At 48.9% G+C, this 24,267-nt stretch overlaps 1 protein-coding gene across 1 annotated transcript; it reads right to left on the minus strand.

Annotated features, from left to right (window-relative positions):
- Positions 1-1,761: 1,761 nt before the first annotated feature.
- PABPC1L (poly(A) binding protein cytoplasmic 1 like) lies at positions 1,762-20,381 on the minus strand. Its single transcript, XM_017877991.1, has 7 exons — positions 20,194-20,381; positions 16,467-16,582; positions 14,288-14,427; positions 14,056-14,150; positions 11,271-11,408; positions 8,593-8,688; positions 1,762-1,986 (listed from the first exon to the last, which is right to left on the minus strand). Exons 1-7 carry the CDS (start codon positions 20,365-20,367, stop codon positions 1,966-1,968), a joined length of 780 nt encoding a protein of 259 aa, XP_017733480.1. The 5' UTR covers positions 20,368-20,381; the 3' UTR covers positions 1,762-1,965.
- Positions 20,382-24,267: the final 3,886 nt, after the last annotated feature.

Raw genomic sequence — 24,267 nt, forward strand, 5'->3', positions numbered from 1 at the left:
TTTTCAGAGTCACAAATCAGAGGCGTCTTTGGCGATGACTGCTGGTGGCTAGCTGTGTCTTTCATTGGCTCACCACTGTGCTTGGTACTGTACACACATCTCGTTCAGGCCCATGCTCAGAAGAGGAAACTGAGGCTCAGAAAAGTGAAGTCACCCACCCGGGAAAGTGGCAGAGCCAGGTTTCATCCCTGGGTCATGACTGCCTCATGGGGCCCACACCAATCGGCCAGTCAGAGTGGAAGGGGCTGGGTCACTCACAGGAAGGTCTAGGTGGCTGGGACGTCCACCTGGGAGCAGGCTGGGTGGGTGTCACCGGGCCACAGCCATAGTATGCAGCCTGGGCTGGAGGCTGCATGGGAAAAGAAGACCCAGACTGAGGGGCTTGGCAGCAGGGTAGGTGAGAAGCTACAACTCTTCAGGGACACCATGGCAGGAACTCCATTGGCTCCTGCAGGGACTGGTGAGTCAAGACCCATAAGGCTGAAATGAAAGTTCCTTCCTCCCATCTCAGGATGTCCATTAGCCCTGACTCCTCCAGGGCAAAGATCTTAGATTTCAATCTTGGCTCCTTGTCAGCGAGCCCAATGACCTGGATAAAAAGGGTGACATCTTACTCCAACTTGTGCCAGCTTAAACAACTGCTAAAAGGAGAGGAATGTTCTCACTCTGGTGGCCTTTAATGGGTGACATCTTTCTACTTCCTCTAAGTCCCATGAGGTCCTTTTCCAAACCATGCTCCTCAGAACACTAACATCCAGGGGAGATGTTAACAGGCATCCCACAAAAAATGACCATCTAAGCCGGGGAAATGCTGGATAATCTGTGCCTGTTTCAGAGAGTCTCAGTAGAAATTGGCATCTTAGGGTAGAATAGTGTAGACAGTAAAGAAATTTAAGTCATGGTGGCTCATGCCTGTAATCCCAGCACTTTGGGAGGCCAAGGAGGGCAGATCACTTGAGGTCAGGAGTTCAAGACCAGCCTGGTCAACATGGTGAAACCCTGTCTCTACTAAAAACACAAAAAATTAGCTGAGTGTGGTGGCACGCACCTGTAATCTCAGCTACCTGGGAGGCTGAGGCACAAGAATCACTTGAACTCAGGAGGCAGAGCGTGCAGCGAGCCAAGATGTTGTCACTGTACTCCATTCTGGGCAACAGAGCAAGACTCTGTCTCCAAAAAAAAAAAAATTAATTTTTTTTAAAAAAATGTAGGGTGGAGCACAGTGGCTCACTCCTGTAATGCCAGCACTTTGGGAGGCCAAGGAAGAAGGATTGCTTGAACCCAGGAGTCTGAGACCAGCCTGGGCAACATGGCAAGACCCCCTTCATTAAAATAAACAAAAAAATCAGCTGGACATGGTGGCACACACCTGTAGTCCCACCCACTCAGGAGGCTAAAGTGGGAGGATCACTCAAGCCCAGAAATTCAAGGCTGCAGTGAGCCATGATCACGCCATTGCCCTCCAGCCTGGGTGACACGGAGACCCCACCTCAAAAAAAAAAAAAGAAAGAAAAACGTAGGTTTATTTTGCTGAACGCAACATTTCCCAAACTTGCTGGATCATTAAGAGACTTTTTCAGCACAACATTCATGAGCTTCTCTCACTGGGAAATGCCATTTGACTAACACTATCTCTCCCTTTTATAGAGAGGAAAACAAAGATTTCCTCGTGAGTCCTCAGCAGAAGCAAGTTAGAAACCTAACTTGAGCAAGTTCATGCTCTGCCTGGCCGGGGCAGGGGGGAAGGCTGTGGTGGGAGTTGTGGGCAGGATGTCACCTGGGGCACGGCAGGCAGGAAGTAGCTGGAGGGCTGCTGAAAGGAGCCCAGGAGGGGGTTGCTCAGGGTCCGCATGGTGGAGAGGCGTTGCATGTACTGGTTGGTCAAGATGGCCTTCCGCTCCTCTTTGCGCTGGGCCAGTGCCACGTAGAGTGGCTTGGTGCCCACGATGCGCCCATTCATCTCTGTCACGGCCTTTGTCGCCTCTTCTGGGGAGGAAAAACACACAAAGCCAAACCCCTTGCTGTGGCCACCCTCTGTCATCACCTAAAAGCAAGACAAGACAAGAGCTGCTGGGGTGGGGAAGGAAGGCTCCTGGCTGCGCTGCCTCCCTCCTCCCCACGGGCCAAGCCCAGCACTGAGCAGGCCCGCGAGAAAGCTGTGATGGAGGGATGTAGCATGCACCCCCGTTTACTGAGCTATGATGGAGGGATGTAGCATGCACCCCCATTTACTGAGCAGTGATGGAGGGATGTAGTGTGCATCCCCGTTTACTGAGCTGTGATGGAGGGATGTAGCGTGTACCCCTGTTTACTGAGCTATGATGGAGGGATGTAGCATGCACTCCTGTTTACTGAGCAGTGATAGAGGGATGTAGCATGCACCCCCATTTACTGAGCAGTGATGGAGGGATGTAGTGTGCACCCGGTTTACTGAACTGTTTGAGGGATGTAGCGTGCACCCCCATCTATGAGGCCTGCTGCATGCCAGATACTTTACATGTCTTCACACCTCACACAATCTCCGATGCGGGAGGCATCGCGGCTCCCACTTTACAGCTGGGAAAAGAGAGACTCAAAAGAGTGCCTTATCTGGGGTCACTCAGCCAGTGGTTCGTANAGCATGCACCCCATTTACTGAGCAGTGATGGAGGGATGTAGTGTGCACCCGGTTTACTGAACTGTTTGAGGGATGTAGCGTGCACCCCATCTATGAGGCCTGCTGCATGCCAGATACTTTACATGTCTTCACACCTCACACAATCTCCGATGCGGGAGGCATCGCGGCTCCCACTTTACAGCTGGGAAAAGAGAGACTCAAAAGAGTGCCTTATCTGGGGTCACTCAGCCAGTGGTTCGTACGTTAGCCAGGACTCAACCCAACACACTGTTCTGGTAAACTTCTATTGCCTCTGCTAAGTACCAAGCCAAGTTCTTTAGGAATTTGAGAAAGAGGTTCTTAGCCTTTTTGTTAAAATAAACTTTTACTTTGGAGTAACTTTAGATTTACAGAAAAGTTACAAAACAGTACAGAGGTTTGCTGTATATCTTTTTTTTTTTTTTTTTTTTTGAGACATAGTTTCACTTTGTCACCCAGGCTGGAGTGGAGTGGCGCAATCTCAGCTAACTGCAACCTCAGCCTCCCGGGTTCAAGCAATTCTCCTGCCTTAACCTCTGGATAGATGGGACTACAGGCATGTGCCACCACACCTGGCTAATTTTTGTATTTTTAGTAGAAAGAAGGTTTCACCATATTGGCCAGGCTGATCTCAAACTCTTGACCTCAAGAGATCTGCCCACCTCAGCCTCCGAAAGTGCTGGGATTATAGGCATCAGCCACCATGCCTGGCCTGCTGTATATCTTTCACCCAGCTTCCCCCAATGTGAACATGGTACATTTTTCAAAACTACAAAATTAACACTGGTGCAATGCTATTAACTATTTTATACCGTTAGCTCCTATTAACTACAATGCTATTAACTGAACTCCAGACTTCATTGGAATTTCACTCTTTTTCCCCCTAATATTCTTTTTCTCTTCCAGGACCCAACCCACATGGCATTTAGGGTTTGTCTTTTTTTTTTTTTTAAAGAGATGGGGTCTCACTCTGTCATCCAGGCTGGAGTACAGTGGTATTATCATAGCTCACTGCAGCCTCAAATTCCTGGGCTCCAGGGATCCTCCTGCCTTAGCCTCCCAAGTAGTTAGGGCTATAGGTACACGCCACCACATCCAGCTAATATTTTTTTTAAGTTTGTAGAGATCAGCAATCACTATGTTGCCCAGGCTGGTCTCAAGAGATCCTCCTGCCTAGGTCTCCCAAGGTGCAGGGATTACAGGCAGGAGCCACCACACCTGACCCTGGGTTTTTAACCTTTTTTAGGGTCAAGACACTGGCCTGGCTCACACATCCCATAAGGACTAGAGTTATTTTTTAAATCCTCTTTTTTTCTTTTTTCTTTTTTTGCCTTTGAGTCAGGATCTCACTCTGTCACTCAGGCTGCAGTGCCGTGGTACAATCTCAACTGCAGCCTCGACCTCCCAGGCGCAAGTGATCCTCTCACCTCAGTCTCCCGAGTAGCTGGGACTGCAGGCATGCTCCACCATGCCTAATTTTGTTCATTTTTTGTAAAGATGAGGTCTCATCCTGTTGCCCAGGCTGGGCTTGAACTGCTGGAGAGCCCATGCTCTTAATCAGTAATTTTCAAACTGTACTCTGCGACCCTTCAGTGTAGGGGTCTTAACCTGAGAGTCCATGGATCCCTCTCAGGGAGGTCATGGATACAATTTAGGGGGTCTGTGAACCTGGACTGGGGGAAAAGTGACATCTTTATTTTCACATTAGCATTTCCTTCTATTATGAATATGGGCAACAACAAAAAAATCCTGGCAGTATTAGCCATGAATTTGTCATGAAGAAAAAGAAAATATTTTCATAGCACATAAATTATTGCTAATCTTGGTTGAGCGCAATGGCTTATGCCTGTAATCCCAGCACTTTGGGAGGCCGAGGTGGGCAGATCGCCTGAGGTCAGGAGTTCGAGACCAGCCTGGCCAACATGGTGAAACCCCATCTCTACTAAAAATATACAAAAATCAGCTGGTTATGGTGGCGGGCGCCTGTAATCTCAGCTACCCAGGAGGCAGAACCCGGGTTCTTGAACCTGGGAGGCAGAGGTTGTACTGAGCTGAGATCATGCCACTGCACTCCAGTCTGGGTGACAGAGCAGGATTTCGTCACAAAAAAATAAAAATAATAATAATAAAAGAAGCACATACTGCTCTCACTTTAGTAATCTATTATATTTTTTCAATATAATTTTTTAAATAAGCCTAAGAATCTTATTTTATGCATTTAAAAATATTCTTAGGGCCAGATTTGGTGGCTCACGCTTATTTTTGGGAAGCTGAGGTGGAAGAATTGCTTGGGCCCAGGGGTTTGAGATCATCCTGGGCAATACAAAAAATAATTAGCCAGGCATAGTAGTGCTCCTATAGTCTCAGCTACTTGGGAGGCTGGGACAGGAGATCACTTGAGGCCAGCAGTTGGAGGCTGCAGTGAGCTGTGATGGCACCACTGCATTCCAGCCCGGGCAATAGAGCGAGACTCTTGTCTCAAAAAAGTTTTTAAAAAATATTCTTAGAAGGGGTCCATAGGCTTCATCAGACAGCCAAAGGGCTGGGTGCAGTGGCTCATGCCTGTAATCCCAGCATTTTGAGAGGCTGAGGCGGGTGGATCACCTGAGGTCAGGAGTTTGAGACCAGCCTGGCCAAAATAATGAAACCTCCGTCCCTACTAAAAATACAAAAAAATTAGCTGGGCATGGTGGCGGGCGCCTGTAATCCCAGCTACTCAGGAGGCTGAAGCAGAAGAATCACTTGAACCCGGGAGGCGAAGATTAGTGAGCCAAGATTGTACCATTGCACTCCAGGCTGGGAAACAAGAGTAAAACTCCATCTCAAATATATATATATGTGTGTGTGTGTGTGTGTGTGTGTGTGTGTGTGTGTGTGTGTATTTAAGAACTTCTGGCAGTCGGTAGTTAATAATGATAAAATTTAGCAAAGCTAACACTTATTCAGAGCTTACCATGAACTTGATAGTGGTATAAGTATTTATATCCATTAATTCCTTTAATTATCGTAATTATTTTTATATAAAACAATATAGGGCAGATGCAGTGGCTCATGCCTATAATCCCAGCACTTTGGGAGGCTGAGGTAGGAGGACTGCTTGAGCCCAGGAGTTCAAGGCAAGCCTGGGCAATATAGCAAGACCCCATCTCTACCAAAATAAAATTTTAAAAAATCAGCTGGGCATGGTGGCACATGACTGTGGTCCCAGCTACTTTGGAGGCTCAGGTGGGAGGATCACTTGAGCCCAGGAGATTGAGGCTGCAGCATGCCATGATCACACCACAGCACTCCAGCCTGGGCAACAGAATAAGAACCTGTCTCTCATAAAAAATAATAATAAACCAAAATACATAAAAGTGCATAAGATAGGCCAGGTGCAGTGGCTCACGCCTATAATCTCAGCACTTTGGGAGGCCAAGGCGGGCAGATCACCTAAGGTCAGGAGTTCAAGACCAGCCTGGCCAACATGGTGAAACCTCATCTCTACTAAAAATATAAAAATTAGTAGGGCTTGGTGGTGAGTGCCTGTAATCTCAGCTACTCAGAAGGCTGAGGCAGGAGAACTGCTTGAACCTGGGAGGCAGAAGTTGCAGTGAGCCAAGATCGCACCATTGCACTCCAGCCCGGGCAACAAGAAGGAAACTCCGTCTCAAAAAATAAAAATAAAAATTGTGTAAGATATATATAGGCTGGGCGCGGTGGCTCATGCTTGTAATCCCAGCACTTTGGGAGGCTGAGGCAGGCGGATCACAAGATCAGGAGTTTGAAACCAGCCTGGCCAACACAGTGAAACCCCATCTCTACTAAAGATACAAAAATTAGCTGGGCTTGGTGGAAGGCGCCTGTAATCCCAGCTACTCGGGAGGCTGAGGCAGAATAATCGCTTGAACCCGGGAGGCAGAGGTTGTAGTGAGCCGAGATTGCACCACTGCACTCCAGCCTGGGTGACAGAGCTCTGTCACACACACACACACACAAAGATATATATATAATCCCCATTTCATACCATTTGTCTTGTTAAAAAGATGGTCACCCCAGGTATGCCTTAACTCTAAGCAATCCAAATTTACACATTTTCTTTGTTCCAGGAGTCCTCAAGAAGGTCCATCTCCGGATGCTGTATGTAAGGTGTATGATGACTAATTACATCAGTCACTATTTCACTACTTATCGAATGCAGATACTCTACATGCAGCCTCTTTAGTAGTTCTCAGGACACCTGGAGAGGTGAGCAGTGTTGCTCCCACTTTATAGGTGAGTAAATAAGGTCCAAAAGGCAAAGCCACTTGCCTCAGATTCTACAGCTAGGTAATGGTAGGACTGGGGTTTACATTTAAATCTGATTAACTTTAAAATTCCATCTTCCAACCATGTTACTACATCAAATGTGTATGCATTTGCTGGGAAAGAGGACCTATAGCTTTTTATGATGTGTAATCAAATTTACTGATGCCTAATTCACATGTGCCACAGCCTTCTCTCACATTTTTCAAAAGGACCCTAACCTAAAAGACAACCTTTTTTGCTCCAAACACAAGGCTCCCTGAAGAATGTTTATAATTGGACTCAACAGCCAGAAGAGAACTTCTAGACCACTTCCTCAGAACCCAAGCATCATATCACTCAGGCGGGTCCCCCCATCCTGCCACTCACACAGATCTCTTTGGAAAATTCCTCATTCCCACTCCAGCTCCCTACCTCTCCTCACAGCCAAGTCAAACACTGCTGCTACTGCCACTTCTTCCAGGTAGCCCTCCCTCCTGTTCCACTGAACTCCTGTAGCTCTGCCTCCCATACTGTCCCCATCTTATAATCCATTTGAGTTAGTGATGGGCTGACTTCCTCACTAGACTATAAGCTACTCGAAAGCAAGGATCACATCTGATTTGTTCCTGTTTTCCACAGAGCCTGGTAAAACAACAGGTATTTAAGTATAGTACAGAATGAATAAACAGTAGATCATCTTAAAACCAGCTGGGTGCTTTTTTTTTTTTTTTTTTGAGATGGAGTCTCGCTCTGTGGCCCAGGCCGGAGTGCAGTGGCGCCATCTCAGCTCACTGCAAGCTCCACCTCCCAGGTTCACGCCATTCTCCTGCCTCAGCCTCCAGAGTAGCTGGGATGACAGGAGCCTGCTACGATGCCTAGCTAATTTTTTGTATTTTTAGTTGAGATGGGGTTTCACCATGTTAGGATGGTCTCGATCTCCTGACCTTGTGATTCACCCACTTTGGCCTCCCAAAGTGCTGGGATTACAGGCGTGAGCCACCGCACCCGGCCTCTGGGAGCTTTAAAAAACAAAAAAAAAAGCCAGGGCCCTACACCCCAGGGAGCCACATTCCATGCCTGACTCAGGTGTATATATTTAAGAATTGCCCAGGGCAAATTCTCAAATTGTAATGAGAAGCCAGGGTCAAAAGCCATCCAGTGAGCCCAGTGTCCTTATCTATGAGATGACATCTGCTAAACTCACAGAGCTGCAGAGTAGATGGGCCAGTTACCACATCTCAGGGGCCTAACAGGGTTGGGCACACAATTGGTGCTCCAGAAATAGTGAAGAACAAACGAAGAATGACGAAGTCCCTCACTTTCCAGATGGGAAAACGGAGGCCCAGGAGTGTGATGTCACTGGCAGAGGCCAGACAACAAAAGTCAATGGAAATACTAAGATGTGAATTTCTGGAATCTGGCATACAGTAGGCACTCAATAAATGCCAAGGTTACAGTGAGCCCCAAGTCCAGCTTGTGACTGGGACTATATTTCTACCCTCTTCCCCTTCAGCCCAGATAAGGCTGCAGATGGGCTACAAGTTCCAACGGGGTCAGCAGAGCCCCAGAAGGGGTAGCCGGCACCAACGCCCTGGAGGCGACTGGGCGAGAGGGCGAGGGGTGAGGTTGCGGGGGATGGTGGTGAGAGGATGAAGGGGAACGCTGTCCTCCAGAGGTGCCCCCACCCTCACCTTTGCACTGGTAATTACTCCATAAGGAGAGAACTCTTTTCTCAGTTTGTCGTCATCAATGGAGTCGTCCAGGTTCTTCACGTACAAGTTCACACCCTGGAAGGAAAGGGAAACTGCTGGATGGCCCCTTCCCCTCCAACCCCAACTGCCTTGGGGAGATCAGGGGGCTGACACAGGCACAAGGGGCATGGGGAGCCCCACCAGCCCAGCCTCCTGCTTCCTGTCTCCCTCAGCACCCAGGTACCCCTATCCCTCAGCGTGCCCATCACATGCAAGCTGTAGCCCCACATCCCGAATTCCCCTGCAGTTCTCACACATCTGCGCTGGTCCCAGCCTCACCACAGCTATTCCCCATTTCACAGATGGGGCCCACGAGGATGCCCCAGGTCCCATGGCAGGCTGAGGTGCAGAGCAAGCTCAAGCCGAGCTCTCCAGATGGTGGATGTCGGGCAGCAGGAGGCAGAGCTCCTTGCAGGCCAGCCCATGACCAGACCCCTAACACAGGCGAGCTGCCCCTCCACCGCCTGCCAGCCCAGGAACCTCAGGCACTTACTCATGCTGGTGCCAGGTGCCATCTAAGCTTTCCCATACATTTTGATTTTTTTTTTAAGACTTTTTTTTTTTAGGCGGATTTTCACTCTTGTTGTCCGGGCTAGGTGCAATGGTGCAATCTCGGCTCACTGCAACCTCTGCCTCCTGCGTTCAAGTGATTCTTCTGCCTCAGCCTCCCAAGTAGCTGGGATTACAGGCATGTGCAACCAGGCCCAGCTAACTTTGTATTTTCTAGTAGAGACAGGTTTCTCCATGTTGGTCAGGCCAGTCTTGAACTCCTGACCTCAGGTGATCTGCCCACCTCAGCCTCCCAAAGTGCTGGGATTACAGGTGTGAGCCACCACGCCAGGCCACATTTAGATTTTTAATCCTCACAACAACCCTGCGTGAAGGAAACTTTTATCCTTTTACGGACAAAACTGAAACACAAAGAGTTACCCCAGATCGTACAGTGGCTAAGTGGCAGAGACTGGACAACCCAGGCAGCCTAACTTCAGCATCTGTGCACCTCACTGTTGAGTGACAGCTGCCTCTAGCACCTTGACTTTTCTCCTTCCAGACCTCCCAAACACAACAGTGTGTGAACACACAGAGAGCAGAGACCACACAGTTGTACAGCATAGCATCCTGCTCTCACAGATCACGTAATAAGTATTTTGTTCTGTGGGTCTGTAAGCCCCTGGACACGCTGTATGTACATAAGAGGATGTGTATGTTTCTCAGCCTCAGACCTAGTGACATTTTGTGCCAGACAGTTCCTTGCTGTGGCATTGTCCTGGGCACTGTAGGATGTCTGCCAGCATCCCTGGCCTCTACCCAGTGGATGACAGTAGCACCCCACCATCCACACGACAACGAAAATTCTAGACGTTGCCAAATGTCCCCCAGGAGGCAAAACTGCTCCTCACTGAGAACTACTGAGTATGTGTGCACGTTTTTTTGTGGATGTGTATATTTATATGCCCTTCTCCATGAAGAATCTAGAACTTTTATCAAAAATCTTAGAGGGGGGCCAGGCACAGTGGCTCACGCCTGTAATCCCAGAACTTTGGGAGACCGAAGTGGGCAGATCATCTGAGGTCAGGAGTTCAAGACCAGCCTGGCTAACATGATGAAACTCCATCTCTATTAAAAATACAAAATGAGGCCAGGTGCGGTGGCTCACACCTGTAATCCCAGCACTTTGGGAGGCTGAGGTGGGCAGATCACAAGGGCAGGAGTTCGAGACCAGCCTGGGCAACATGGTGAAACCCCATTTCTATTAAAAATACAAAAATTAGTCAGGCATGGTGGCATGCACCTGTAATCCCAGCTACTCAGGAGGCTGAGGCAGAAGAATTGCTTGAACCCGGGAGGCAGAGGCTGCAGTGAGCCGAGATCACACCACTGCACTCCAACCTAAGCGACACAGCAAGACTCCATCTCAAAAAAACAAAACAAAAACAAAACAAAAAAACAAAAATTAGCTGGGCATGGTGGCAGGTACCTGTAATCCCAGCTACTTGGGAGGCTGAGACAGGAGACTTTCTTGAACCCAGGAGGCAGAGGTTGCAGTGAACCAAGATGATGCACTGCACTCCAGCCTGGGCGACAAGAGCAATACTCTGTTTAAAAAAAAAAAAATTTTTTTTTTGAGGGTTTTACTTCCCAATGAAGTTTTAAATTGGACTGATCTACAATATTCACTTTAATTATTAACTCCATATAATTCAAAGGCTGTCCAACATTCCAGCTTTTGGATGTAACATATTTGGCCTGATTATTCTCAACCAGGAGTAGGATTTCCTCTAGGGGCATCTGGCAATATGCGGGGTACTTTGGTTGTCTGAGACTAGAGGATGCAACTGGTATTTAGTGGGCCGGGTTAGACGCTAATCAGTCCCACATGAAGGATTATTCTAACCAAAAGGTCCCCAGCACCCTTACTAACCCCTATCATGGTTGGGCTGTGCCCAGTTTCTCACTGTTACAAAACAGGCAGTGGGGACCATCCCATGCTCGTTTGATTCCTGCCTTGAGTCAATGCCCAGAAGTAGGATGACTAGAAGAAACAGTCACCACTCAGGGCCCCCGACACACAGCTGCTTTCACACAGAAGTGGCTGCCACCAGGAAGCCTGACCTCACCTGGTAACGCCTCAGCCGGTCCTGCTTCATCTGCTCAAACCTGCGCTTCAGTTCATTCTGCCGCTCCACGCGCTTTTGGGCCCGGCCCGCATACAGCAGCCGCCCGCTCACCTCCTTCCCGTTCATATGCACCACAGCCTGGGGAGAGGAGGAGGGAACATGATTGGTAACCACTCAGATGTGGCCCTGGCCCAGGCTCATCTTCTGGATCTAGAGAGGCCACCTGCAAACCAGGCTGCCACACTAGCTGAGAATAATCAGTACCGGGACAAAGGCCATTTAAGTATACCCACTTTGGCTTACGCCTGTAATTCCAGCACTTTGGGAGGCCGAGGGGAACGGATCACCTGAGGTCAGGATTTCGAGACCAGCCTGACCAACATGGAGAAATCCTATCTCTACTAAAAATACAAAATTAGCCAGGCATGGTGGCACATGCCTGTAATCCCAGGTACTCAGGAGGCTGAGGCAGGAGAATCGCTTGAACCTGGGAGGCAGAGTTTGTGGTGAGCCGAGATCGCATCATTGCTCTCCAGCCTGGGCAACAAGAGTGAAACTCCGTCTCAAAAAAAAAAAAGAAAAGAAAAAAAATCGGACTGGGGCTGTATTTTAAAAAACAAAATTGATGGCCGGACACAGTGGCTCACACCTGGTAATCACAGCACTTTGGGAGGCCAAGGTGGGTGGATCACTTGAGGTCAGGAGTTTGAAACCAGCCTGGCCAACTTGGTGAAACCCCATCTCTACTAAAAATACAAAAATTAGCCAGGCATGGTGGTGGGTGCCTGTGATCTCAGCTACTTAGGAGGCTGAGGCGGGAGAATCCCTTGAAACTGGGAGGTGGAAGTTGCAGCGAGCTGAGATCGCGCCACTGCACTACAGCCTGGGCGATAGAGTGAGACTGTGTGTCTTTTTTTTTTTTTTTTTTTTTGAGGACAGTTCACTCGGTCACCCCTGGCTAGAATTCAGTGGCATGATCTCGGGCTCACTGCAGCCGCTCCACTCCCGGCTCACCGTCCATTCTCCTGCCTCAAGGCCTCCGGAGTAGCATGGGGCTATAGGTTCCCGTCACCACGCCTGGCTAATTTTTTGTATTTTTAGTAGAGATTAGAGTTTCCACTGTGTTAGCCAGGATGGCCTGGATCTCCTGACCTCGTGATCCACCCACCTCGGCTTCCCAAAGTGCTGGGATTACAGGCGTGAGCCACCATGCCCAGCCGACTCTGTCTTAATAAAATAAAAATAAAAATAAAATTGAGATTTGCAAAGTTTCCCATATTTAAAATGTAAACATGGCCGGGCACGGTGGCTCACGCCTGTAATCCCAGCACTTTGGGAGGCCAAGGCGGGTGGATCACTTGAGGTCAGGAGTTTGATACCAGCCTGACCAACATGGTGAAACCCCTTCTCTACTAAAAATACAAAAATTAGCCCAGCATGGTGGCAGGTGCCTATAGTCCCAGCTACTCGGGAGGTTGAGGCAGGAGAATCACCTGAATCCAGGAGGCGGAGGTTGCAGTGAGCCAAGATCATGTCACTGCATTCCATCCTGGGTGACAGAGTGAGATTCCGTCTCAAAAATAAATAAATAAAAATAAAATAAAATAAAATGTAAATATTTATATAGTCCCATATTTTAAATGTGTATTACTAAGTGAAAGAAGCCTATCTAGGTTACGTACTCTCTGTTCCAGAAAAGGCAAAACTACGGAGACAGTAAAAAGATCATCGGTTGCCAGGGGTTAAGGGGCATGGAGGAATGAAGAGATGGAGCACAGGGGGTGTTTAAGGCACTGAAAGTACTCTGCATGATACCGTAATAGTGGATACATGTCATTATGCATTTGTCCAAACCCCTAGACTCTACACCAAAAGTAAATCCTAATGTAAACTTGGGACTGTGTGTTAATGATGTGTCAAAGTAAGTTAATCACTCGTAACAGATGTGACCCTTGGGAGCAGGACATTGATAATGGCAGAGGCTGTTCATGTGTGGGGGCATGGGGTATACAGAAGACTTCCGTACCTTCCACTAAACATTGCTCTGAACCTAAAACTACATTTAAAAAAGAGCTTAAAAAAATTAGGTTCTAACTGCAACTACACATGGATAATTTGAACAAAGCAGCAAGCGTAATTCTTTCATAATGGTATGACAGCATCATCAACATCCTTACTTTGAGTTGTATTTCATGGCACAAAATAATCCTCTTTGCTAACTGTGAGAGCCTTTTTGTGTGTGAAGATGGCGTCTCGCTGTTTTTGCCCAGCTGGTCTCGAACTCCTGAACTCAAACAGTCTTCCCACCCAGCCTCCCCAAGTGCTGGGATTACAAGCATGAGCCATCACATCTGGACAGTTTTTAAAAAATTAGAGACAGGGTCTTGCTATGTTGCCCAAGCTGGACTCAAACCACTGGGCTCAAGGGATCCTCCTGCTTCAGCCTCCCATGTCAGCTGAGATTACAGGTGCACACCACCACACCTGGTGGAAACTGATTTAAGTGGTCAGTTCACAAGTAAATATTTTTATATAATCATGACTTTTGCATCCCTACCTAAATATTCAGTTCTGCAGACCTCAGGGCTAGAAGTGACCAAAGAAGAAAGAAGCCCTTGGCCTTTGCACCACAGGAAGGAAGGGCTCTGCCTGCTTGTAGGACTCTCCCACCCTCTTGGCTTAGGCCAGGGAGGGACTTTCTTCCCCTCCACAGGCAGCTGGGGCCCTCTTCTTAGTCCCAGCTCAGTCCCCATGCTGCAGAACAGAGCCATGGGGAGGCTCCTACCTTCTGGGCTTCCTCATGCTTCTCAAAGTTGACAAAGCCAAAGCACCGCGAGTGACCGCTGTTGTCCCTCATCACCTTCACACTCAACATCTTCCCTGTAAAGGACCAACCTGGCTCAAAGGGGAGTCTGGGAAGTCCTCAGGAGACCACAGGAGGGCCCCTCCCCGCTACCAAACTTTGGAGGGAGAGAGGGAAAACAGTGATACCCCCACTCCCTTGGAGACACACCCACCAAACTGGGAGAAGAGGTCCTGTAGGCCTTGCTCGTCCACATCCACCGGGAGGTTCTTCACGTAGATGTTGGTGAACTCCAGGGCCCGCGCCCCCAGCTCCGCCTCCCGCTCCCGTCGAGACTTGAAGTGGCCCACAAAGCTGTGGACACACCACAGTGGCTGATGGCTATGAACAGCTACCAGTCATCAGCCACCCCCGTGCCAACTCCCGCTTAACTGCTGCCCTTCTCCAGGCTTACATATCCCTCATCAGGAAACTGGGTAGGACAAAACTCCTTAGAATATCCCCAAGGCCCGGCTACCTCCAACAGCCAAGATATTCTATTATGTTCCAGAGCTTGTCCCCAGCAGAAGGTTAAGAAGATTTCATTCTTGCAACAAATGCACACATAACTACAACTATATATCAGGCAGCTGAGAGCACAGAAGAATGAGCCTGGGAGTCAAACAGACAAGGGCTTGAATCCTCACTCTGCAGTTGCCTAGCTGTGTGATCCTGGGCAAGTTACTTAACCTCTCTGAGCCTCAGAGTTCATTGCTGGAAAATTGGGACTCAAATTCTCATCATAGGGCTTTGCTTATTGACATGTATTGGGTGTACTGGGGAAGTAAGGTTAAGTGAATTAGACGCAGTCAGTGCTAGTGTTGCTATGGGGGGCATTGATTAAAATCACTTAGATACAAGATTAATTTTATTTTTACTCATTATGTTTTTGACACTGAGTTTCACTCTATCACCCAGGCTGGAGTGCAGTGGTGCGATCTCAGCTCACTGCAAGCTCCGCCTCCCGGGTTCAAGCGATTCGCCTGCCTCACTCAGCTTCCCGAGTAGCTGGGATTACAGGCATGTGCCACCACACATGGCTAATTTTTGTATTTTGGGTAGAGATGTAGTTTCACCATGTTGGCCAGGCTAGTCTTGAACTCCTGACATCAGGTGATTCGCCCTCCTTGGCCTCCCAAAGTGCTGGGATTACAGGTGTGAGCCACTGCACCCAGCCACAAGATTAATTTTAAAAGATCATTTCCTAGTTCATGTAAACACATTTAGGAAAGTATCCCAGATTTTAAAAATGAAAATAAATTCTGATGGTATTTATAGCACGTTTAGCACAAACAAAGTTGTACCAGGCACCACAATTTGAAGAAAACTGAGTGGCAAAGGTAAACTTGAGTAAATTGGAGCTAACAAGAGTATTCTTCTGAGCACTGGGAAAGCCCACCAAGTTTTGTTTGACAGGTTGACTGGACCCTCCCCTAAGTAACCCTGGACAAAATGACTCTCAGTGCATCCCCCAGCTCAAAGCCACCTTCTCTCCATGGGCCCGACCATGGGGGCTGGCCCCTCAGATGAGCAAAATCAAAATTCTAGGCAGGGAACAGCCAGAGGCAGATTCTCTCTAGCATCTGCCTCTCAGTTTTCCCAGCTGTGTAGTGGGGATGATATCAAAGTTAATGGTAGGATGAGAGCAAGCTAAGCATATGCCTACTTTTCTTTCTGCCAAAATCTCATGAAACAACACAAAAGGTTTAAAGAAAAAGCCAGGCGTGGTAGCTCGTGCCTGTAATCTCAGCACTTTAACATGTTAGAAGGCTGAGGCAGGAGGATCACTTGAACCCAAGAGTTCAAGACCAGCCTGGGTAACAAAGTGAGATCCCATCTCTACAAAAAAAAAACAATAAAAAAATTAGCCAGGTGTGGTGGCATGTGGTCACCTGTGGTCCCAGCTACAAAGGAGGCTGAGACAGGAGGATTACTTGAGCCAAGGAGGTCAAGGCTGCAGTGAGCTGTGTTTGTGCCACGTGTATCTAGCCTGGGCTACATAGCAAGACCCTGTCACACACCATACACCCCATACTGAGAAGGCTGGAAAACAGATGAAAACACAGAGTCCATTGATGATATGACCATTAGCCAGTCCCTCTAGAGTTTTAAAATCACCATTTCCTTTACCACTCTGAACAATTCTCTAATGCAGATTATCAGCTCCATCTTTATGTCGGGAAAGAGTCCCTGAGAGGGTGAGCAGCTGCTCCGAGGTTGCACTTCTAGGAGGGCTGCCTGCCACTCAAGTGTCTGGTGCCCATTAGCAGCTTAAGGGTAGCATCGATTCCAAGTCAGTGGTGCCATGCTTCGGTCCCTGCAGCCTCCACCCTCCCTCGGGCCCAGCCACTTACACTTTGCGGTCATTCAGCAGCATCCCATTCATGGTGTTGATGGCCTGCTGTGCAGCCTCATGGGTCTCAAAATGGACAAAGCCGAAACCCCGGGAGCCATGCTCGTCACACACCACCTGGGCCACAGGGAGGAAGGACAGGAAGAGTACTGACAGAGGGTTCAGGAAGAAAGGAATGGCAAAGGTGATCATGACCAGTCTCTGCATGCCTGCTGTGTGCATGGAAAAGGCAGTCCTGCGTGTTAGGGATGGGATATGGAAGCTCAGAGAGTGCCACCACTCAAGTTAACGGATTAAGGAAGGCTGGGTGTGGTGGGCTCACGCCTGTAATCCCAGCACTTTGGGAGGCCGAGGTGGGCGTATCACTTGAGGTCAGGAGTTGGAGACCAGCCTGGACAACATGGTGAAACCCTGTCTTTATTAAAAATACACAAAATTAGCTGGATGTGGTGGCGGGTGCCTGTAATCCCAGCTACTCAGGAGGCTGAGGCAGGGGAATTGCTTGAACCCAGGAGGCGGAGGTTGCAGTGAGCTGATAATGCACCACTGCACTCCAGCCTGGGTGACAGAGTGAGACTCTGTGTCAAAAAAATAAAAAGAGAAAAGAAAAAACAGATTTAAGAGGGAGAGCGCCCTCGCAATGAACACAGGTTTCATCTATACTGTATACCGGCTTTTGATTGTCTTCCTAAGGCAATAGGCAAAAGGGTTAGAGTCAAACCCCCATATCTGCATCCGTGTTTCCTTCAAGAAACTAGAAACAACCTGGGTATTCATCAAGGGGGGGCCTTGATGGTACATTCACACCAGTATACTGTTCGTGCAGAGTGGAAGAATGTGGTTGGTTACATGGCTGACAGTCTTGTTAAGTGAAAACAAACAAAAAAAAATCCATTCAGGCTGAAGTAGGCATCTACACACTGGAAATTTTGAAAAAGACACATAAAATGTATTAATATTACTTTTGGGGACTAGGGCTGAAAGAAATGGAATCTTCTTTTTCACTTTCTTCCCTTCCACATTGTTTAAACTTTGCCAATTCATGAATGACTGCAACAACAAACTCATTTCAATTTTTCTTTTGAGAAGGAGTTTCACTCTTGTTGCCCAGGCTGGAGTGCAATGGCACAACCTTGGCTCACCGCAACCCCCGCCTTCCAGGTTCAAGCGATTCTTCTGCCTCAGCCTCCCGAATAGCTGAGATTACAGGTACATGCCACCATGCCTGGCTAATGTTTTATATTTTTAGTAGAGATGGAGTTTCACCATGTTGGCTAGGCTGGTCCCGGACTCCTGACCTCAGGGGATCCACCCACCTTGGCCTCCCAAAGTGCTGGGATTACAAGCTTGAGCCACCACACCTGGCCTCATTTTTTTTTTTTTTTTTTTAAAGATGCACAACATCCTATTTCCATTCTGTAACGCTCCTAACTCAGGCCAGCAGGACAGAACTTGAGAACGGGGAAAGACCTTCTAGTTCATGTAGTCCCCATCCCTCTTGTTGAACTCACAGAAAGACCACTAAACCCCACTTCAAGGTGACTGTGGCTCCACTCATTGCTGTGGCTACAGGCTCAGCTCAGCTAGTGGCATTTTCTGCCTGGATAACAAGCACTGCCTCCCAGCCTAGCTTCCACACTACCACTGGGATGCTCTTTCTAAAATGTAATTCTGACCACATTCCTTCAATCTCTAGTAGCTTCTATCCACAGAACTATATCAACTTGGCATTTGAGGCTCCCCAATGGGTCCTGCACAGCAAGTCTTGCTTCCAAACCCACGCCTTGCACATACCCCTCCACCTCTCATACTGAAACAGGGTTCTTCCACTTTCCACTCAAGTCTCAGCTCGGTCATTCAGATTTAATCACATTGACTAGGTCCCCACTGTGGGTCAAGAACCTGCTAAGGGCATTACATACCTCCCTCGTTATCTATGCCACAAGAATCCTTCCAAGCACCTCTTAACCCCTGAGCCCCAGAGGGAAAATGAGAATAAATGACTTGTCCAGGATCAGCCAACAGAATTCTTTGATTATTATAGTTACCACTGAGAAGCTTCAGTGTGCCATGTACCCTTTTAAGGAGTATACATGTATGCAGAAAACCTAACACACAGAAAGTAAGTGATAAATCTGCCATTATTATTGTGAAGAACTTTAATACACAAGTGAAGAGTCTTTCTTCGTTTGATCCTCAAAGACTGGAAACGGCCCCGTCTCTCTGTCACAGATAACCCTTAGCGCATTACTACATCTCCTGAAGTCTACCTGCTCCTCTGAGCCACAGGGATAGCCTCCCACTGACCAAGAATTTGAGGGCCCTTATTGAGAACTTAAGGATTATGCTTGGCACACAGTAGCACTTGATGAAAGTTCTAACACACAGGCTACAAAAACTGTCCCCATCCTCCCTAGAATACCAGACACTCCAAAGGCTACAGGGTAACCGATCAACCATCCTCATAAAATCTAGAGGCAGAACACCCAGGTTTAAGCCCTGTGTTCCGGACATACTGACCTGCTGTATGGCGGCTGATCCTCAACATCTTCATATAGAAAATCAGAGAAATAATCAGAATCCTTCTCAAATGATATACATCCATTGGCTCAACAGATATTTATTGAGCACCTAATATGTGTCACATCTTATTCTAAGTATTGGGATATAATAATGACTAAGAACAAGATCACTGATGGAACTTACATCTAATGTATGAGAATCTTAAAAACAAGATTTAATCACTTGATTGCCATGATGGCCCCAATTAATGGCCTTCCTGTAGCCACACCCTTCATCCTATAATTTCTACTCCCCTCTCACTTTGAATGTGGGTTGGTCTTGTGACTCGCTTTGGTCAATAGAATGTAGTGAAAGTGGCCAGGTGCGGTGGCTCATGGCTGTAACCCCAGCACTTTGGGAGGTCAGGAGTGTGAGACCAGGCTGGCCAACATGGTGAAACCCACCCTGTCTCCACTAAAAATACAAAAATTAGCCAGCCATGGTGGCTCACACCTGTAATCCCAGCTACTCGGGAGGCTGAAGCAGGAGAATTGTTTGAACTCAGCAGGCTTGAATCCAGGAAGTTGCAGTACGCTGAGATTGCGCCACTGTACTCCAGCCTGGGCAACAGAATGAGACTGCATCTCAATTTAAAAAAAAAAAAAATGTAGTGGAAGTGATGATTCCAGTTTTGCATTCAGTTCTCAAGAGGCCTGGTGTACTTCCACACTTGTTTTCTGAGCCCCTGCCATTGCCATGAGAATACCATGAGAATAGCCTGGACTAGCCTGCTGGAGGACAAAAGGCCATGGGGAGGAAAGTCAAGATGTTTCAGCCGACAGCCAGCCACTCCCTCATATACCCAGTGAGAGCTCCCACTCAGCTTTTAGTGGGCATAGGAGGGAACCCAGTCAAGACCAGAAGAACTGCCCAGCTGAACTTTGCCCATTGCCAACTGTGGAATTACGAGCTAAACAAATGATTGTTGTTGATAGCCACTAAATTTGAGGGTTGTTACACAGCGAGAGCTGACTGATACACAGGTAATGTCTGATCATTCACGGAAGATGAAACTGAAAGAACGGCTGCCATTCAGGTGCTTGCTGTTCCTGAAACTTGACTGAAAGGACCTTGTAAACTGTAAAGTGAGGTGTTGCTTGTCATCCCTCTACCAGGCAGGTAGTTGACACTGATCCACCCAAAGACATACACCGTTCATCCTCTACCTTGCAGGAGAGGATGTTCCCAAAGGTGGAGAAGGTATCATATAAAGCCTTGTTGTCAATGGAGTCCTCCAGGTTCTTGATGAAGATGTTGCCCACACCTGACTTGCGAAGTCCTGGGTCTCGCTGGGACCACATGAGGCGAATAGGCTGGCCTTTGAGCATTTCAAAGTTCATTGTGTCCAGTGCCCGCTCCGCTGGACAGAAGGAAGAGGAGAGAAATGAGCAAGTTAAGTGAATTTGCTTGCCTTGATCGCCCACCCCTCCAGGTGCTTAACTGGGAGCCAAAAAAAGAGAAAGTCATTGTCTGGGTCCCACCTGAGATAAGAGCCTGAAGGCTCAGGAAGGATAAGCTGAGAATTAGTGTGTGTGGTGCTCCCCCCACCTTCCAGTTATGATCTCATTCAACTCCCTGTAGCCACATAAGCATGGATTCCCGCCCCCATTTTACAGATGGGAAAACTGAGACTAAGAAACAGGAAAGGTCTGTGGCCATGTCAGGTCTATTCTGGCTTCTAAAGTACACTGAGTGGATAAGAATGTCCATATGAGGCAGGTGGATCACGAGGTCAGGAGATCGAGATCTTCCTGGCTAACACGGTAAAACCCCGTCTCTACTAAAAAAATACAAAAAAATTAGCTGGGCGTGGTGGCGGGAACGTGTAGTCCCAGTTACTCAGGAGGCTAAGGCAGGAGAATGGCGTGAACCCAAGAGGCGGAGCTTGCAGTGAGCCGAGATCGTGCCACTGCACTCCAGTCTGGGCGACAGAGTGAGACTCCGTCTAAAAAAAAAAAAAAAAAAAAAAAAAGAATGTCCATATGACAAGTGGTGGCAGCACTTTGAGGAAATTAAAACTCAGAGGTGCTGCAGGGCAGAGCTGAGGTTACCTCTCAAGCAGTCAGGTTCTGGGGAAAGTGAACATTACCTCTCTGAGCCTGTTCCTCATCTGTAAAGGGGGAATGATGATAATATTACCTACTTTTCCTAATAAAGGGAGATATTACCAACTACCAGGTTGTTGGAGGGACTGAAAAATAAAGAAGGTATTCAAGGTGCCTTGTTTGTAACTTTGTGCCTGACACAAAATCATGTCTGTCTCAAAACAGCAGCCAATGCCCAGCCTCCGGCCACTGCTGCAGCCTGTATCCCTCCCGGGTGATACATGTGACCTGTTTCAGGCAGTCTGCTAGCGCAGAGACACGGAGAGGGGCTGTGGGGAACACAGTGGAGCAAGTTTCAGGAAGCCTGGCTTCTCCACCTAGTCTTATCATAAATACACGGGGGCAAAATCCTTCTCTCTGCAGCGAGGTTTCCACCTATGAGGTGGGGCAAAAAAACCAAGTCCCACTTCATTCACAGGGCTTGGAGGAAGGGAGGAAGACTGGAAGAGGCAGGAGGTGGAGCAAAGCAGAGCAAAGAGAAAGGTGTCCAGGAATCCAGCTCAGTAAGGGGCGGGGAACAGGCCCCGCGGAACAACGCCTTCCCCAGCAAATCACCCACTCAGGGAACCGCCTGGTCCACACAGGCGGCCTGGCGCAAGGGATCCTTCTAGTGGACTCCGCTGGGGCGGGCGTTTTTTGGGTTTCTGGAGTCTTAGGTCAGAATGTTAAAGCCACTATTTTTGTTGTTGTTGTTGTTTTTGAGATAGAGTCTCGCTCTGTCGCCCAGGCTGGAGTGCAATGGCGCGGTCTCGGCTCACTGCAACCTCTTGCTCCCGGATTCAAGCGATTCTCATGCCTCAGCCTCCTCAGCAGTTGGGACTACTGGCGCCAGCCATCATGCCCAGCTATTTTTTGTATTTTTAGTAGAGACAGGGTGTCGCTATCTTGGCCAGGCTGGTCTCGAACTCCTGACCTCAAGTGATCTGCCCGCCTCGGCCTCCCAAAATGCTGGGATTACAGGCGTGAGCCACCGAACCCAGCCTTATCACTTAAGAGCGTTTACGAGGTAACAAGTGATACAAGAGATAACTTCATAGACACCAGTTCTCCATTCTTTATGCTATCGGGAGAATAAGCCTTAGCCCCATTTTGCAAATGAAAAGGTGCGGAGGGTGAAGGCTTGCCCAAGCTCACACCCTACTGGCAGAACGCCCTTGAAACCTGGTGCTCTTATCTTCATCCCTCCACTCTCAACAGAAGTGCAAAGGACAAGCTCTAATCAATGCTATCAGCTCTGAGAAAGCAGCCTTGCGGCCTGGAGGCAGCGGTTTTTCAGAGCCCCTGCAGGTAGAGGGGCCCAGTGTGGATCTCACGTCGCGCTGGGAAAGGCCTGAGCCCAAGGCTGGGCTCTCCTGCCTCCCCGCTCACCAGCTGTGTCGCCTTGGGCATCTTCCTCACCAGGTGCTTTGAATCTCTCATCCTCACAAGCACTCTATAAGGCAGCTAGGACCCCCAATTTCCAGACAGGCATCTGAAGCTCAGAATGGTCGAGTAACTTGCCCAGAGTCACACAGCTGCTGGGCTTCTATCTCTGGTCCGCCTGACCCCTCAAAGCCTATATCTGTTTTCATTCGGCCCTAATCTCTCTCCTCTGCAGAGGAATAGCAGTAAGCCACACTAATTACCAATTCCCATCTCAGGGGCCAGGCCTCTGCCAACTCCGTTATCTTTGAGCCTCGGTTTTCCCGGCTGCAAAGTGTAAGATTAAAGCGCAAGCGGCCCAGTTCCGGCTTCTGTCTGTCCGCCTGCCTGTCCATCGGTCCGTCCCCTCCCGCCCCATTCCCAGGGCTCACCGTCCGCGGGCTGCTGGAAGTTGATGTAGGCGTAGCCCAGCGAGCGCCGGGTGGCCACATCGCGGCACACGCGGATGGACAGGATGGGGCCGGCGGGAGAGAACTTCTCATAGAGCATGGCCTCGGTCACGTCGGGGTGCAGATCGCCCACGTAGAGCGAGGCAAGCGGGTAGCCCGAGCCGCTGGCGTTCATGGTGGGCAGGGGGCCGGGGCTGCGGGGCAAGCAGGAGCCGGGTCACCCAGCGGCCCCGCGCTCACGCGGGCGGGAGCCCTCCTTGCCGGGCGCGGACTAGCCCCTTCCCTTTACCGCCCCCGGGTCCCTGCGCACCAATCGTGGGCGCGCTCGGACGCACCTCCCCGGGATCCCTCCTGGGCCCGCACCCCACCTGCGAGCACTTGGGGATCTAAAAGCTACAGGTGGGGACACCTCTGACCCCGCCCTGGAAGGCGGGAAAAGCCTTCAACCTGGACTTGAGCAGGGCTGCGCGCACTTGAATGGAGCTCTCAAAACCCCCCGTTTTAAAAGGGCCGGGACTGGGCCGAGGAAAGGACGCAGGAGATTGGATTCTAACCCCGGAGTAGGTCATCGTCTTTCTGAACCCGTTTCCCTTCTCTGTAAAACGGGAATGACTCCCTCCTGACAAGAATGAAAGGAGACCCAGACCGCGCTTTTTGCGTTAATTCCGAACAGGCCACTGTTTCAAAGCTTGTGGAGAGAATTTTATCCTGCTCCATTGAAGATGTCTTCCTCCAAAGACCCTGATCCAGTCCCACCGTTTCTCACCAAGGACGGAAATGGCTTTGAGAGGTGAGAACTGGAGACCACTAAGGCCTTTCTTGGTATTGGCTCATATTACCAAGACCCCTCCCTGGGATATTCCCTGTCCCTCTGCTAAGCCATTACACATCCATTATACCAGGGAGGTTCACTGAGTTACTTGTGGCTCAGCCTAAATGCGGACAGTTGGGACCTAATAGCAGAGCAAGACCTAAACAGCAACACTGTCAATCTGAGCTTGCAGCGTCACTCTATCTGTGGTATAGGGACATTAAAAACAAGTCAACGACTCCATTGAACACCAATACTTCACTTTTTCTCTGATAGGACTTTCCTGGTCTCACTGATCCAACAAAGCGGGTAGGCCCCCAATAACCTTTGGTTGAGCGTGGCTTCAACAGGTGGAACAGCTCCCAAACTAGGGACAGAAGGTGCCCATCTGGCTGTCCAGCCTCAGGGTGGCAAGGACGCACTAATTCGAATCTTGGGCTAAAAAAAGACCTCTCTATCCTGATACTTTTCTCTCCTTGTGGTAGTGTGGATGTTTCCAGAAGGGGCAAATCC

This window comes from Rhinopithecus bieti, unplaced genomic scaffold (assembly GCF_001698545.2).
Source record: "Rhinopithecus bieti isolate Rb0 unplaced genomic scaffold, ASM169854v2 scaffold_10347, whole genome shotgun sequence".
Classification (NCBI taxonomy): domain Eukaryota; kingdom Metazoa; phylum Chordata; class Mammalia; order Primates; family Cercopithecidae; genus Rhinopithecus; species Rhinopithecus bieti.

Bases quoted from the DNA above. Each gene is read 5' to 3' on its own strand.
- PABPC1L (XM_017877991.1), bottom strand. From the start codon at position 20,367: ATGAACTTTGAAATGCTCAAAGGCCAGCCTATTCGCCTCATGTGGTCC. The intron at 14,428-16,466 runs GTAAGTGGCTGG...GTGTGTCCACAG, and splicing joins CTGCTGAATGACCGCAAAGT to CTTTGTGGGCCACTTCAAGT. The intron at 8,689-11,270 runs GTGAGGTCAGGC...CTTTCCTTCCAG, and splicing joins ACCGGCTGAGGCGTTACCAG to GGTGTGAACTTGTACGTGAA.